The sequence below is a fragment of the Heterocephalus glaber genome, unplaced genomic scaffold (assembly GCF_053883595.1).
Source record: "Heterocephalus glaber isolate CG9 unplaced genomic scaffold, H.glaber_assembly_v1.0 deba00001610, whole genome shotgun sequence".
Lineage (NCBI taxonomy): Eukaryota > Metazoa > Chordata > Mammalia > Rodentia > Bathyergidae > Heterocephalus > Heterocephalus glaber.
This window is the reverse complement of record NW_028258381.1, coordinates 4,923,059-4,939,922: the sequence shown is the minus strand read 5'-3', so window position 1 is coordinate 4,939,922 and position 16,864 is coordinate 4,923,059. Positions and strand designations below refer to the sequence as shown.

General features: G+C 34.8%; 1 protein-coding gene across 2 annotated transcripts in view; it reads left to right on the top strand.

Annotated features, from left to right (window-relative positions):
* The window catches only part of Col21a1 (collagen type XXI alpha 1 chain), a 246,373-nt gene that overhangs the window by 180,280 nt on the left and 49,229 nt on the right, over window positions 1-16,864 (top strand). For both annotated transcript variants that reach the window (XM_087196008.1, XM_087196007.1), the window contains exon 16: window positions 7,586-7,639. In XM_087196008.1, coding sequence (XP_087052134.1) covers window positions 7,586-7,639 — 54 coding nt within the window. The remainder of the gene's footprint in view (window positions 1-7,585; window positions 7,640-16,864) is intronic.

Genomic DNA, 16,864 nt, shown 5'->3' with positions numbered 1-16,864 from the left:
CATAACAAGACCCTGTCTCAAAAGGCAAAAAAAAAAAAAATCAAATTGAGAATTAATTTATTTTCATTCTATTATTACTTTTTTCTGATTTAAGTAGTAAAGGAATATTTTTGACTATTGCTTCAATTGTATACCCTTGATTCTGTTGTGCAAGGTCTTCATTAACATTGTTTTTTTTGAAGAAATACTGCAATTTTGGTTTTTGCTACTTTTTCCTAAGCATTGTTTAAAGAGTTTTAATTTTTTGTTTTAGTTTGGAGGGCCTTTTATATTTAATCTGTTGCCAATTTCCTGTTTTATTGCACTGTACCAGAGAATCTTATTTGAAGAATTTCTTTTTTATGGTCTTTTGAAATTTTTTTATTTGACTTACTATATGTTCAATTTTCAGAAATGGTTCTCTGTGCACATGAGAAAATAAATTCCTATTTTCAGAGCACAAAACTCAATACGCATTCCTAAGAGCTACTTTAATAAATATTTTTTGATATTTAACATAGTTGATTTTTATTTCTTGTACTATTTTGGAGAGTACTATCTAGGTGTTCTATTATTAGTTCTTTTTCGCCTATTTCTCCTTCCATCTTCTGTTTTATGAATGTGCTTTCTATGTTATTTGTTGTATACTCATTATTAGTATGTCATTTTGTAGTGTGGCTTTAGAATTATAATTACCATTTTTGCCTCCTTTAATAACTTTACTTCTATCATGTTTTATCACAGGATTATACACCTTCTTTATGATTATTTGTATTTGCTATAGTTTTGCTCATTGTTCTATTATTAGCTTTAACTTCTTGAATAACTTTGTTTTACTTGTATCTCTTATATGAAGTATAGAGTTTGTCTTCACTATTTAAAACAACTTCAGTGATTAATCAGATTAATTAATCTGTTTTTATTCATTGATAGGTTTGGTCTTACCTCTGTTAGAACACGTTATAATTTTGTTATAATAGATTCATTGTTTCTCAGTGTGAATGGTTGCCCTTTCTTTCTATTATCAGTATCTTTGGCATTTAGAAAGATTTATATTTTTGTCACAGTAGTTGCTATACTAAATTGATTATCATTTATACATGTACATTTTAAAAGTCCCATAGTTTCCTTTTGCCTTGCTTAAACATCTACTTCATTGCACTAAATTTAAATGACACCCCATGATGTGGATATTAATGAGTTTATTCTTATTCCCCCTTTCCTTATCATTTTTGTTTGATCTTGTTCAACTCTGTTATATATGATATCTATAGACTGTTTTTTTCCCTCTCTCCACCTTTGTTGCAGATCTGCAGTTAATTTTACTTAGTGCTCATTACCAGCCCCTTTAGCTCTCTCCAAAGTCACAACTTGAATGTGATGAAGTTTCTCCTCTAGTATATTCCTTACAAGGAGCTTGTGAGTACATTCTTCCCTATGTTCTACTATTATAATGTGCCTTTCTGTACTCTTGATACTTGAATAATAGCTTGACCACTGTAAAACCCTCATCTTACTGTTTTTCACTGTTTCCCATGAATTTCTTAGAAATGTTGGTCCATTGCTGTCATATTTGTTGCTGATACCAACCGACTGGTCTTTTCTTGTAAATGACTTTTGTCTTTTTGTGTAGAAGTTCTGAAGGCTGGAACAGTTTTATACTTAAAGTCTAACAATCTAAGTATGTATCCAAATTAAAAATTCCAGTTACCCTTGAACTTTTGTTCAGAACTTAGATTTAGGGCTTCTTTTAAATCTACAAGGTGCTAACAGATTATAATTTTAAATAGAACTTTGGTTACACTGGTTTGATTTGTGTCTAAAGTACTTCAATCACAGGAATTTTGAGACTTCTTTCACTGCCTTCTACTGCTATCATTTTCGTTTTCAAAATTGGTTCCATGTTATTGGCTATGTTTAGTTTTCTCCTTAATGCCTTCTTAACTTTAAGTTAAATCTATTCTCCCATGTTTTCTACTAATATTTTAACTATCATACTCATCATACCTGAGATAATTTTGTATTTTCTTTTCCAAGTAATTTGCTTCTTGATTCATACTTTGTATCTTACTTTTTTCCACTTTCAGAGTCTTTGATTTCTAAATTTTTAACATCTGAAAATGCATGTATGTCTGCTGACCCAGGTTAAGGCATTTTGGTGCATTTTTCTTCTGCTCTATGTTTATTTTTGTGAGGAAATTTTACTCAAATGTTTTGATTCTCATTTTCTGTTTTTTCTTTTAGCAGTTTTGTTTGTATATTGTCTTCCAATTCTTTTTCAGTTGAAAATATCTCATATTTATTTAGATCTCCAAGAATAGGCAGGAGTGTAAAAATTTGGGTGGCCCATTAGGCTTCTTAGTCCTGTGGTGTCTCCTTTCTATATATAGTAAAGTTATAATTCCTTTAATCACTGAAGTTATTTATTGAAGGGTCTGGTGTGTTAGGAAGATGGAGGAGTGAGAAAAATTATGTGTTCATTTTAGGTTCCTGTAGCGCTTCCCAGGGAAGATGTCCAGTGAGCAATTATATTGAGATAAGGAACTCCATCTTTGTTAGGTAGTCCAGAGAAACTGAGCAGAGTTGGAAAGGGTTGTCTTAGATGAGGGACACCATCACATGGTGATAGGAGAGCGGGATAGACGAGTGTATGTTGGTTTGAGTTTCATTTTTCTAAGACTGTGGAAGTTGTCATGTGTTGAAAGAAGGGAGGGAAAAAAGGAATTGTTTATCATAAAATTTTTTATGTACCATAATCTTGTCATATATGTGGAAAATGTGGTAGACAGAAGATGAAGAAAATATAAAAAGCTACAAAAAAATCCAGTTGAAGCTTTATGATCATAGTACATTTTTTCCCTATACTTAAAACGCAAGCAAAGAAAGGTCTGAGACAACTTTCAGTTTGGTTTACTCAACATTGGAATTTGCATAGAATAGGAGGGAAAGGGGTCAGAATTTTAGAGAGTTGTTCAAATCATGAAATATGGTATTTAAGCTGGATATGAAAAATAGGAAAAGGAAGATTATAACAAAAGATCTAATTTATTGAATACTTATTACATGCCTGGTTCTTTTCTCAGCATATTGTATGCATTTTATCATTAATGTCATGAATCATTTTGGGTTATAATTGAAAAAAAAAACTTTGCCTTTTTCCAGATGAGATAACCAAGTAACAGGGAAATTAAAAAACTTGTCTAAGACCATGTAGCCATCATTTTAAGAAAATTCCTTTCACCAAACTCTTAAAAATGGTTTTATACCAAAATAATGTTCCTCAAATATAGAAAATGATGATAAAATGGTGATTTTATTGTTTTTATGAGTTTTTAACTAGATGAATGTAAAGACTGACCCTATTATTCTTAAATTATACTAGTATCTCAACATATGCTATTCAAAAATAACTCAGCCTAGAATGCATCAATAAAGATTTTTAAACCCCAGCTTATTGATGGTAGTGGATTTCAGTGCACAGAACTGAACTAAAAGCTCTTATTCTGTTTTCCTAAAAAAGAAAAAAAATCTGTGAAGTTGGGGATATCGATGAGGTTTAACACCGAAGTTCAACACTGAAGTTCATGTTCAGTGAGATTAAAGGACTTAGTCACATGAGTTCAGTGAGCTTCCTAAGAAGTCTGGGCCCCAGCCTTGGGAGTCCTCTGTGCGTGATGCTTTCTCTGTGCCGGTTTATTTGGCTGTCCAGGAGGAGCTTTCTTGGGCTTCCATCTTCAGTACACCCTCAGGCATGCTAGAGATTTGTTTACAGACTAAGGATAAAATACGCAGTAAGATCAAAATCAAAAGAAAGTGTTTCCTTAATAACAAAGTAAAGACCTTCCTCACACTATGTTTCCACTGTTAGTAAACCATACTGTCCACCTGACTTTAGCATTGATTGCTATGACTGCATCTAAATTACTCTCCATCCTTTCACTTATTTATTTGTGGGCAGGAAGCAAAGATCACAGCATGGAAACAAATAAATATGCAATGCAAGTTTCACATGTCTGTTTTTAGTTAAATTTGCTGTTTTGAAATAACTGTGTTGTAGCATAAAACAACTTTGAAATTAGATACAGAAATTGGATTGAGGAATAATGTTGAACATGACAGTTTTTTCACTTATTTTATATCAAGAAGGAATTTTTTAATCGAATATAAAAATGATAAAGGTATTAGAGGTACAGCCATGATATAAAATTTTGCGTGCATAAGACAAACTGATTTGTACCAGATTTTCCTACCATGAAAGTGACAAAGGAATGAGATTAAGTCTGGTTATAATACTGAACTTCACAGATTAGTTGTATATTGCATTTTAAATTAGGGGAAATAACCAGGTAGAAATTATCTTAAATTATATATATTTTTCTAATTCCAGCACTCTGGGATGGGGAGGCAAGAAGATCCTTAGTTTGAGCCAGCTTAGGAAAGTTTGTAACTTAGCAAGAAAGTATCTCATAAATAAATAAATAAATACATACATACATAAATACATAAATACATAAATAAATAAATGGACTGGGGCTGAGGCCCAGTGTGAAGGCCCTGGGTTCAATTCCCACTATAGCTAAAAGAGAAAAATATATATATAAGAAAGGAATGAAGAGAAGGTTCCTAGTTAAAGATTGCTAGCTAGGTATTGCTAGCTATCACCATGGGATAACTGACCTACATAATCTTCTGATAGAAAATTTCCAGATATTTCCCCATTTTCTTTTTTCCCATGAAACTGAGCATTTAAGAATGAGTCATTCATTCCTCCTTGCTTAACATACTCTAATGATTTCAAGGAAGGGGACAGAGAGTCTTACATTATGTTTGTGGTAGTCTAAATATAGTAAGTGCCTTAGAACAAACAGGGAAATAGATTTTTTACAAATGGGACAGGGACCAAGAGATGGAGCGAGGTGGGAGGGAGGGGCGGGAAAGAGGAGATGAGAACAATGAATATGTGTTATGCACATGTACCAACTCCCCATGATGAATATAGTCATCATGTACTGCAAACGTGTACTGACAAAATAAATAAAAACCTCATTTAAAGATATTTCCTACTTTGTTGAATGTGTAAGTGAGAAAAACAATACTTATATAAATAACATAGCAAGATACCTGCTGAATAACCTGGCCATCATAAAATTCAGTGCTAGATTTAAAGCTATATGGTACAATGCCATCATAGTTTATAATGGAGAGGAGCAGAAATCATCTGTAATTCCCTATCTTGAAATGTAAGCTAGATCAGTAGTTCTCAAAGTGTTGTCCTAAGACCAGTAGTATCAGCACTTTCTGGGAACTTGATAACCAGATTCTAGAGATCTACCCTAGAGCTCCTGAATCAGGAGTTGTGGGGGGGGGGGCACCATAGTCTACAGTTTAACAGCGGCTGCTCCAGGAGATTCTGCTAAAGCTTGAATTTGAGAGTTACTGAAACAGATTATAAAAATGGATTATATTTTGTTCATCTAATTCTGTATTATTCCAGTTTTCTTTCCTAACAAGAAATAGGAAGAATGACAGTAAATTAAATCCTCAAATAATTGTAGAACATCATTACTGACAAAAGTTGCTAATTTGACAGGGGTGTGTGTGTGTGTGTGTGTATTGTGCTCAAATGACAGGCATATGGTATGGTGCTGGAGATTGAACCTAGGGCTCATGCAGCCTAAGTGAGTACTCTACCACTGAACTACAGCCGCAGCCTGTTTCATTACTTTAAAAAAAAGTCTTGCTAATTAGAGTGAAGTAAGAAGTTAGGTCAGTGGATAGAGATGTAAAAGAGATTTTCATAAACCAAGTAGTTATGCAATCTCAAATTGTTTCTACTCTTTGATAATGACCCTCCTCTCTTGAGTCCATATATAGAAAATCTAAACTGCAGGTTCACTCACTAAGCCACATGGAACAGTACTACTTGAAAGCAGGGGAAGTTAAGTGGTCTAATGACTTATATCAGGCTATGGTTCTCAAATAGCTATGTCAGAATCAGCTGAAGACTTGTGAGAACTCAGATTGCTGCCTAGACCTCCTTCTCTGGCTTCTGATTCAGCAGGCAACAGTCAGGACCTGGCATTTGAATACTGAAGTTTCCACATGGGGAAGGTGCCCTGGATGGTTTGAGGGCTTGTGTTTGAGAGCCACAGACTGGGAAGTTTCTCTCTGACTATTGGTGGGAGACTTGAGTTCAGATAGGCTATTGTAGTACTTCACTTTAGTATTTAGGAGTTCACATGTCCCTTTTCTCTAATTTTCTAGGCATATTTAAACTTTTTTCACACTAAGTGGACCCACCATACCTTTTTGTTTTGTCTGACATTTTCATAAACTTTACTGCGGAAACATTGAATCAACAGGAGTTTCCTTCCCTCCAGTTTGGTTAATTTGCAGGAAAACATTATTCTTTGCTCCTTTTACAGCTTTCCAGTAGTGTTTGTAAATAAAAATGGAACAGATGAAATATTTGGCTTTGGTTGATATTTCACCATGTTAATGAAATGCAGGAATTCATAAAAGTGAGGGAATGAGGGCTTATGCAATTGATATGACTGAATACTTTCTTAGTGCTGATTGTGTTAGCTGAGGTTAATAGGTTCTTCTCTGCTTCATCTTCTACAGTTTTTAGAAATTCACTAGAATATGAGACACTGAAAAATAGTGTGAGAATATGTTTTAATGACTATATTCCAAGACTTCTGTCTTTGTACATATTTCAGCTCAGGTATTTGAAACTTTTATACAAAAATGCTTCTGTTTAACTTACTTTCTTGCTCTCAACTATGATGAATATTATCTCTGATAGAAAACAAGTATTGCATAATTGCTGGAGGGCAAGTTTAGTTCCTGGTTAGACAGAAATAAAACCACCACCTTACTGTTAGGTTTGAAAAATCTGTGAATAATGTGCATTTAGCATTATAATCAGCTAATATTTATTGCTTTAATAGCTAACAGGTTAGATATGTTTGTTTATCCTGACGATTCATTTGGGAAAAAATTTTAATGTACTAATGAGTAAATATAAAATAAGATGCTTAAATAATTTGAGCATAGCAATTTAAAGGTATGTAACTGAAACTATTCAAAAGTATTGACAGGTAGGTACCTAAAATATATATTATAGATGTTTATTTTGAATAGGTAGATACTGAAATAAAGGGCCAGACAATTTTAAGTAATAACCTATATGTAACTACATTCATTCAGAATAATAGTTTTATTTTGATTTAAAAATTCACCCCTTGGAAGGCAAGGTGTAATAAGATGATGAATTTTAAAGTGAAAATGAAAATGAAAATAAATATGAAAAGGACTGATATAAAACACTGATCACACATTGAAGGGAAGAATGATTATATAATATGATAATGAATTTATAGTTTAATTATTAATGTATGAGTTTACAGTGTTTGCATGGTCACTTTATGAATCTCTGAAAAGGTTATTTGATGTCATGAAGAGTAAGTACCAATAATCCAGAGGTAATTTTTATTTTTCTGTTTGTGTCTAGCATGCTTTAATATATAATAAAATATACTATTATTTTACTAAGTAGACCTGAAAATGGATTTTCTATTTCTTTTTATCAAATCATTAAAAGGGAGAAGCAGGATCCCCAGGCATACCTGGGCATGATGGACCTCGGGGAGAGCCTGTGAGTACTTTCTTACTTCATTTCTGAAGGATCCTGTTCTTGATGTGTCATGAAATCCTATGACTATCTAAATTCTCCTCCTCTTTGCCCTGTTCTTGTTCAACGACTTCCAGAATTTGGGTGTGGTAGAGGTTTGTGCGGAACACGGTACAATACTGATATACTGAATTCTCTTTCACCAACCAGGAAGCATGTTGGGTATGGTATGAATCGCAGCCACCACCCCTCATGTTCAAATGAGTGGGTAGCACAGACATCACCATCTGGTGCAGAGCCTTTAATTCATGTCACTTTGCAATGGGTGCATTATTTCATAGTGTGCTCTCTGAGCTCATGACTTCAATTAAAATCAGGGACAGAGAAACATAACATTAAGAAAATACTAAAGGGCCAGGGATTTAGCTCAGCAGTTTCGCCACCTGCTGCACAAGCGCAAGGACCCAAGTTCGATCCCCGGTACCAAAAAAGAAAAAAAAGAAAAGTAAAGAAAATACTAAATAAGAATACTAGATATCTGTATTTTTAGCATGTAGACTAGATGATTCTTCAATGAATTTTGGAAATGGACTTGTCCCACTTTCTTTTATACAACTCACAATCAACATTTATTTATTTATTTTTATTTTTGTTAGTACATCTTTGCCATATACATTTACATAGCAGATGTCATTTGATTCATGAACTGTATCTATCCTCAAAGAACTTGTGATTTGCTTGGGAAGAAACTAGGTCAAGAAGTGAACTAATGAATATATTGGCATTTGTCATGGAGTGTTCATTTGACAGATCAGAATCCACATACTGGACATGGAGACAAGTTACAAAGCCTTCTTACATAGTGCAGAAGAATTGAGCTATGCTTAACATTTCTCAAATTTTACCTGAATTTCCATTGTGTGTATTATGATGCACTAGAGCAAGTTCTATATAAAGCACCTGCCTTTAAGAAGTTGATAATATAATTTGGGAGACTGAAGTAAAAGAATGCAAATGACTCCCAACATAAGGGTGTTTATAGTAAATCCCAAGTACTAACTAGACCTGGACTCAGAAGGCCAGGGTTAAAGGCAGTCTCTGCTATGTGCTGCCTGGTTGGGTGGGATAGGTCACTTCATGTCTCTGCCTTTCTCTTCATCTAAAAATTATAAAAACATCACACAAATGTATGGGATTATTCTAAGTGCTAAAGGAGTGTAGGAAGGCAATCCTTCATCTTGGGTGGTTGAGAAATTTTTACCAAGCATTTGAGGCTAGATTTGGTAACGGGGGGGGGGGGGAGAATGTTTGAAAGCACATAGGTGAGATGGTTAAAGATGTACCCAAGAAACAAGGAAATAATATAAATGTAGTCCTGAAGAGGTAGTGAAAGGCCCCTGTTGGATGATAAGAAGTAGTTAGGAAGGCAATGAGGACTGTAATATAGAGATCCTGAACTGTGAATTAGGAAGGTAAACATTAATTCACTTGCCATTGAAATTTTTGTGAGGATAAAAAGAATGGTATAATAAAAAGAGGCAGGTTATGAGCTACTGGTATATGTAAAGTGGATGGAAAGGAAAAGACATTGAAATAATTCCTGAGCCATTTTGACAGACAAGGCATGGGGTATAAGACCTCAAGTATAGTCTTAATAGGAATGGCGAAAGTTCATTAGGGAAAATGTGGGCTCAATGTATTTGAGCTATGATTGTTACTATGATGGAATAACTTTAGGGTCTGGGTTCAGGGTATGAGACTGGGTGTGATTATTCATTTATGTATTAGTTTCGGCAAGAATATAAAGAGAAAGACAGAGAGAAATAAATGCATACAAGTGGTAGTGGTGGGAAGGGAGAGAAAAAGGGAGGGAGACAGAGAGAAGGAGAGATGAAAGGGAAGAAAAATCAAGAGGGAGCTAAGAGACATCAGAGATTAGTTCATAAAGTCTTTGCCTACGCCAATGTTTTCAAGAATTCTACCTAATCTATCTTTCAGCCGATTTAGTGTTTGTTTTAATATTTAGGTCTTTGATCCATGCAAATACTGCATGGTGAAAGGTAAGGGTCAATTTTAATATTTGTAAAGCTGAAATCCAGTTTTTCCAGCACCATATATTAAAGAAGTTATCTTTCTTCCACTGAAGGTGTTTGGCTCCTTTGTCAAAGATAAGGTAGCTGAGTATTTCTGGAGTTGTTTCTGAATCTTCTAATCTGTTTCATTGATCCTCAGGTCTGGCTTTTTATTTTGCCAGTATTTTTTTGTCACAGTAGCTTTGTAGTATAATTTCAGCTCAGGGATTGTGATGCCCCCTCCCTTGCTTTTGTTGCCTAGAATGGCTTAGTTCTCCTCTGGTTCCAAATGAACTTTAGGATTGTTTTCTTTAATTTTGTGAGATATGTTGTTGAAATTTTGATTAGGATTGCTTTAAATCTGTATAACAGTTTTAGATGTGTGATCATTTTCACTATATTGGTTCTTCCTACCCAAGAACAAAGGACATCTTTCTATTTTCTGATATCGTCTTTGATCTCTTTTTTTCAGAGTAGTGTAGTTTTAATTTACAGGTCTTTTACTTCCTTCATTAGATTCCTAAGTATTTCAGTTTTTTTGGATGCTATTGTGAAAGGTGCTGTTTCCCTACTTTCTTTCTCAGTGAGTTTGTCACTCACGTACAGGAAGGCTATTGAATTTTGAGTGTTGATTTTGTATCCAGCTATGCTACTGACTTTGGTTATTAAGTCTAGAAGTCTTTTGATGGAGTTTTTGGGGTTCTCTATGTAGAGTATTATGTCATCTGCAAATAATAATTTAACTTCTTCCTTTCCTATCTATATTCTTTGTATTCTTTCTCTTGTCTAATTGCTCTGGCTAATGTTTCCATGGTAATTGAACAGGAGTGATGATAATGGTCATCTTTGTCTTGTTCAAGATTTTAGAGTGAAAACTTTCAGTTTTTGTCCATTTAGTATGATGTTGGCTGTTGGTTTGCTATAGATGAGTTTTATAAGGTTGAGCTAATGACCATCCATTCCAATTTTCTGTAGGGTTTTTTTTTTGTAATCATGAATGGGTGTTGAACTTTGTCAAATGCTTTTTCTGCATCTATTGAGATGATCATGTGATTTGTTATCTTTGGCTCTGGTATGGTGTATTACATTTATTGATTTGCATATGTTGAACCATCCCTGCATCCATGGGATGAATCCTACTTGGTCACAGTGTATAATCTTTTTGATGATGTGCTGTTTGCTGGTATCTTATTGAGGAATTTTGTACCTATGTTCATTAGTAAATAGGCCTGTAGTTCTCTTTTTTGGTTGGCTCCTTCTCTGGTTTTGGAATCAAGGTAATGCTTGCTTCCAGAAATGAATATCAGAGTATTGATTCCCTTTCGAGTTCATTAAAGAGTTTGAGAAGTACTGGCATTAGGTCTTCTCGAAATTTCTTGTAGAATTTAGCAGTGAATAAATCAGGGGCCTAGGCTTTTCTTTGTTGGTAGGTTTTTAATTATATCTTCAATTTCATTGAATGATATTGGGTTATTTAGAATTTTTATATCTTCTTGATTCAGCTTTTCTAATTTATATGTATCTAGGAATCTGTTCATTTCTTATGTGTTTTCCATCTTATTAGAATACAGTAGAATCAAAGTAGGTATTGATGATCTGGATTTCTGCAGAAATCCTTCTATTGTGATTTTACTCTTTTCATTCCTAATTGCATGAATTTGACTCTCTCTTGTCCTTTTTTGATAAGGTTGGCCAATGGTTTGTCAATTTTATTTAATTCCTCAAAGAACTAACTCAATTCATTGATTCTTTGTATTGTTTTCTTAATCTCCATTGCATTAATTTCTGTTCTGATCTTTATAATTTCTTTCCTTGTACATGCCTTTGGTTTGACTTTCTCTTCTTTATGTGGAAGCTTAGTTTCAACATTAGGTTGTTTATTTGAGCTTGCTTTGTTTTTCTAATATATATTCACTGGTATAAATTTACCTTGTAGGATTGCTTTCATTATGTTCCATAAATTCTGGTATGTTGTATGGGCATTATCATGTAATTGTAGAAACTGTCTAGTTTCTTCTTTAATTTCATCTGTAACCCATTGGTTATTCAGGAGGGTGTTATTTAATTTCCACATGTTTATGAAGTTCTTGTGGTTCCTTTTGCTATTGATTTCCAACTTTATTGCAGTATAGTCTGATAATATGCTTGGGATAATTTCAGTTCCTTTGCATTTACTTAATCATGTCTTTTAATATTCTGTTCTTGTGTTAGATTTTTGGAGTTTTGACTATTATATGCCTAGATGTAGATTTTTTTGATCATGGTAATTGGAGTTCTGCATGTCTCACTTATCTATATGTTTAATTCTTTTTCCCTGTTTGGGTAATTTTCCAGCATTGCTTCTGTGAACAGATTTTTTGTGCCATTTGTGCTATCTCCTGCTTTTTCATTGAACCTGATCAACCTTATGTATTCTTCTTTTCATCATCTAGCAGCTTTTGGGTTGATTTATCATTGTCCTGTGCTATTTTTAAGAAATCTTTCTTTTACATGATCACTATCTGCAATTCTGTCTTCTATGTCTGATATTCTGTCCTCACATTGGATCATTCTACCATGTATACTTTCAGTGGAATTTTTAATCTCCTAGGTAATCTGCTTGAATGAAATGTGTTTCATGAATTCCATTTCTTTCCTATGCTGGGTATTTATGGTTTCCATCATTTTCTTAAGCTGCTCTTTTTTTGTTGTTTTATCTGTATCTGCTCTACAGTAACCAATCATGTCCTTCATTATGGAGACCATCTCTGTAGTTTTCTGAGAAATTATTTCTGATTTGCTTTTTTTCTAGAGCCTCTTTCATGTGCTTTGTTACTTCCACTGTTACCACTTCAGAGAGTCCAGATAGGTGACTTTTGGATTGTTCCACCCCACATCCCTCTGAATTTACCTTTGGTGAGCTGGAAGTCTGGGTTTGCATCTTGTGTAAATGTTTTCTTATTTTCTGTTTTTTAGAAGTTTAACTTCTGGGTTGATGCTTGTAAATTGCTTATGGTGATTAGCTTTATTGCTAGTATTTAGAACGCTTAGGAAATGACTATTTCTTAAAGGTGTCTTCAAGGTGTAGCTGGATTTTGGGTTTTGAGTCTGTTGCAAGACCCTACCTTTACAATTTTGGGGGATGAGAAGTTGTTGCCTACTTGACCCACCCCCTGGTTCTTTGGCACTTTCATATAGTATTTTTTATGACCCTTAAGCAATCTCTGTCTTCCTATAGCAGAAAGATTAACTGATTAGCACAATAATATCACATTGGCTAAAGTAGTACAGTCAGCAATAACAATAGCATCAAACATATCCTAGAAAATGACAAACTGTGGTAACTGTTAATTTACCACTTTTAACTGTATGAACTAGATTTGTGGTTATATAACAAAATCTAAAACAAACCAGAAAAATGTTTGCAGTAAATAAGCTTTTAGTATAGTGAATTTATCCTCAGATGAGAAAATTTAAAAGGAGTTAGGGAGGGAAATAAACAAATAGAAGAAGAGGAAGAGATTAGAAGCAAGGCTAGAGGACAAAGGAAGGTCAAGTAAACTGGAAAACTGGTGAAGAAGACTGGAGGGTAAGAGAGCAGAAAGAAATATAAACAAGAACAGAGCAAAACAACAAAACTAGAAACCATGTTCATACTCATATAAAAATAGGAAAAATCAAGCAAAAAACAAAACAACAAAAGAAAAGAAAAAAAATGTCTCCTTCAAAGCGAGTCTGGGCTGTCACTGATAGACAACCTGAGCAGTGTACATATCAGAGCAGATAAATCCCAGGAAGGCAGCCATAGCTTTATGGCAGGTAGTGGATAATCCCAGAGAGTTTGTACCTTTAGTTCCATTGAAGTTCAGGCTGGTTTCCAGCTTTGAAGATAGAACTGAACCTGTGGAGCTTGCAACAGTCTGCATGCCCCCCCCCACTGGCTCAAACAGGGCTCCCACTAGGTAGAGACAGCCCACAGCTGTTCTCAGTTGGCCTCTCTCCAAGTTGGCTATTGGCCAATCATTGTCTTCTGGGGGATGTCCAACCCCCAACAATTCACACACCAATGCAGTCTGATGCATCCACTGTTCTTCTGTACTGGTGCATTACTTCCTGGAGGTCTCTGGAGTTGTGAATAGTGTTCATCTGCATGTTTGAGCCCCCCTTCCCACAAAGTGAGTCTGGGCTCAGGTAGGAGGTGCTGCCTGTTACCATAATCCTTCTTTGTTGGAGACTCTCTCTTTGCTCTCCCCATGAGCTTCAATTCTAAGTTCAGATCCTTCCTGGGTCCAGGGACCCACTTTCTTCCTTCTTCTCTTCCTCAGGTTGCTTTATTCAAATGCACAGACACAAAACCTCAGAGAGGCTTTCTCTCTGTTGCTTACCACTCTACCATCTTGCCAGAATTGGTAACAGAGATTAGAACTCGGTTCTTAGCTAGGAATGTAGCTCAGTGGTGTGGCACCTGCCTGGCAAGCATGGGCTTGAGTTCAATGCCCAGTCCAAAAGAAAAAAAAGAAAAGAACTGGGTTCTTATTATGAGATCACTATGTTCTAAATGTTTATGAGTTATTTAGAATGTGAAACTCATTTTCCCATAGAAATAATGCCGCAAAGGGAAGACCGATTAATACATCTATGTAAACTGTAATATGCTGATATGAGGAAAATGTGTTTACTTTGAAAATAATATTTTGTATCCTGTTATTAAAAATATCAAGAATGTTAAATAGGAAATAAGGCATTCCAGAGGTATTTTCTTTCTGGGGCTGGTGGCCTCACTTCCAGGCAGAAGCCACCATTCATTTGGCTTTGCTCTTGCCCTGCATTGCTCAGTCTTGCTCTTTTCTCAAGACTTATCCTTGTCTAAAGCTTCTGTGCTAGAATAAATTTCCATGGAAAACAGCATGGCTCTTCAGACTTTAGTCTTTACCTTCTTTTCTTCCTTCCTTCCAGCATTTATTGCATTTGTGTCATATTTGGTTTAGTACTAAGAGAAATACAGGGATTGGCTCATGAAGGGTTGGAGTTTGGTGGGGGTGATAGATGGTAAAGGCATAAACAAAATAGAAACCCAATTACAAAGATCTAAGAGATAGGTAAATGAGGAGCTTAGGCGGGAAATGGCAGGAATCAGGTAGTAGAGGTTATTTAGATGCAATCTAAATACAGTAGATATAAAATTGGGAGTCATTGATTGAGACCTTTGACAATTCTTCCATCCATACCTGCCCAACAAATCCATCTAGAAAAGCAGGAGGAGACCCCTTATCCCAAGGATCCCCACTCTCTGGGCCATGGACTAGTATAGGTTTCTAGCTTGTTAGGAACTAGGCCACACAGCAGGAGATGAGCAGTGGGCAAGTTAGAGAAGCTTCATCCCTATTTACAGGCACTCCCCCTCAGTTGATGCTACCTCCTGTCAGATCAATATGGCATTGGATTCTCACAGGAGCAAGAATTGTACTATGAAGCATTTGAGGATTGTAGGTTATGTGGTCCCTATGAGAATCTAATGTCTGATGTTCTGAGGTGGTGCTGAGGCTAAGTATAATTGATATTTATTGCAAACATATACTAATAAAATGAAAAAAGAATCTAGTCCCCCTTCCCCATCCATGGAAAAGTTGTCTTCCACAAAACCAGACCCCATTACCAAAATGGTTGAGGACCACTGCCTTATACCTTTTCTTCCACTCTCTTCTTTCTTGATGAATGACAAAGAGATAGTCAGGTCTTCTTAACCAGGAATCATCTCTGTTGAGAAAGCAATGAATATATTATGCATCTAAAACTTGTCAATATCTGCATGTAATCCTTCTGATCTGTATTCTCTTCTAAATAAAATCATGTAACATTCAAATTATTCTGTTATTTTAACAATAAATGAAAACTTGGTTGTTAGGAATATTAGACTGTGAAGATCAATCTTTGCTACTTGTGGAAAATCTTTGAAAACAGAAAAAAAAATCCCTAACATTTATGTTTTGTGGTAGAGAGAAATGAAGGTTGTTCCATTCCATGTGAATACTGGTTTTTTAAGTATTTGTAGTGAATGATTTGGCCCAACTAAAACAAACATTTTTAGTGTATTTGATCTACCATGTGGTAGCCAAGAAAATTAATAGACTTCAAGTTGAAAGAACAGAACTCTTAGAAAAATACTTTTAAACTAATTAAACACAGCCTTTTGCAGCCTGCTGGTGATTCATCCCTGCTAATAGATTGATATCTCCTGGAATTAAAATTGAGGGCAAAGATTCTTGCACTGGGAATGATTATATCACTTTAAAGTATAAGTATGCTGACATGCCAGTATCTTGAATTTTAAAGGCTAGCTGATCAATCCTAAGATTAATTGAGTGCTACAAGTAATTTACTTTCTAAGTGGCAAATTACAACCACTTAACTTTAATCCAGTTACCTGTAAACTTAGTTTTAACACTTCACTAAATGAACATTTCACTAAATGAATCACTGTGTTGAGGATTATAGTCTGTCTTTTAGATATACATTAAAAATAGTATCAAAATGCGCAAGCGAAGGACCCGAGTTCAATCCCCGGTACCAAAAAAACAAACAAACAAACAAACAAAAAAGAATCAAACTAAAAAGCAAGAAGACTCATTCTTACCTGAAGCTCACAAGATGTTTTCAAATAGAGCAGGTCTAGATAATAGCAAAGTCATTTAAGTAGGTAATCTATCTTTGAATAATCGGCAAAGATTTTTTAAAGTGAGGACTAATAAAACTTTAATAATAAATAGTGCATCAGACTCAAAGATATTTTAGATAAGTTTCTAGGAATAATAATGGTAGGAAGTTGAAAATTTCCTTAACTCTTTAAACCTTCAAATGTTATATTTCAATGAAGGATTTTGTAGATATGATTAAATTAAAGGTCCTGTGATGGTAGAATTATCCTGGATTATGTGATGGGATTGATACAGTCAGTTGAGAGTTTAGAGCACAACTGAAATGTCAGAGAGCAGGAAGAAATTGTTTCCATAGACTGCCATGGTCAGTCCCTACCTGAGGCTTCCCAGCTGCCCCTTCTTAGGGCCTGCAGTATGGATTTTATATTTCCCAACCCAATCCCCATGATACATAAATCAATTCTTTGCAAAATTCTGCACTACATTTGTGTAGAAAACAGAACTTGTGGGTAATGTACTTGTTTATTTAGCTGAGGAGATTT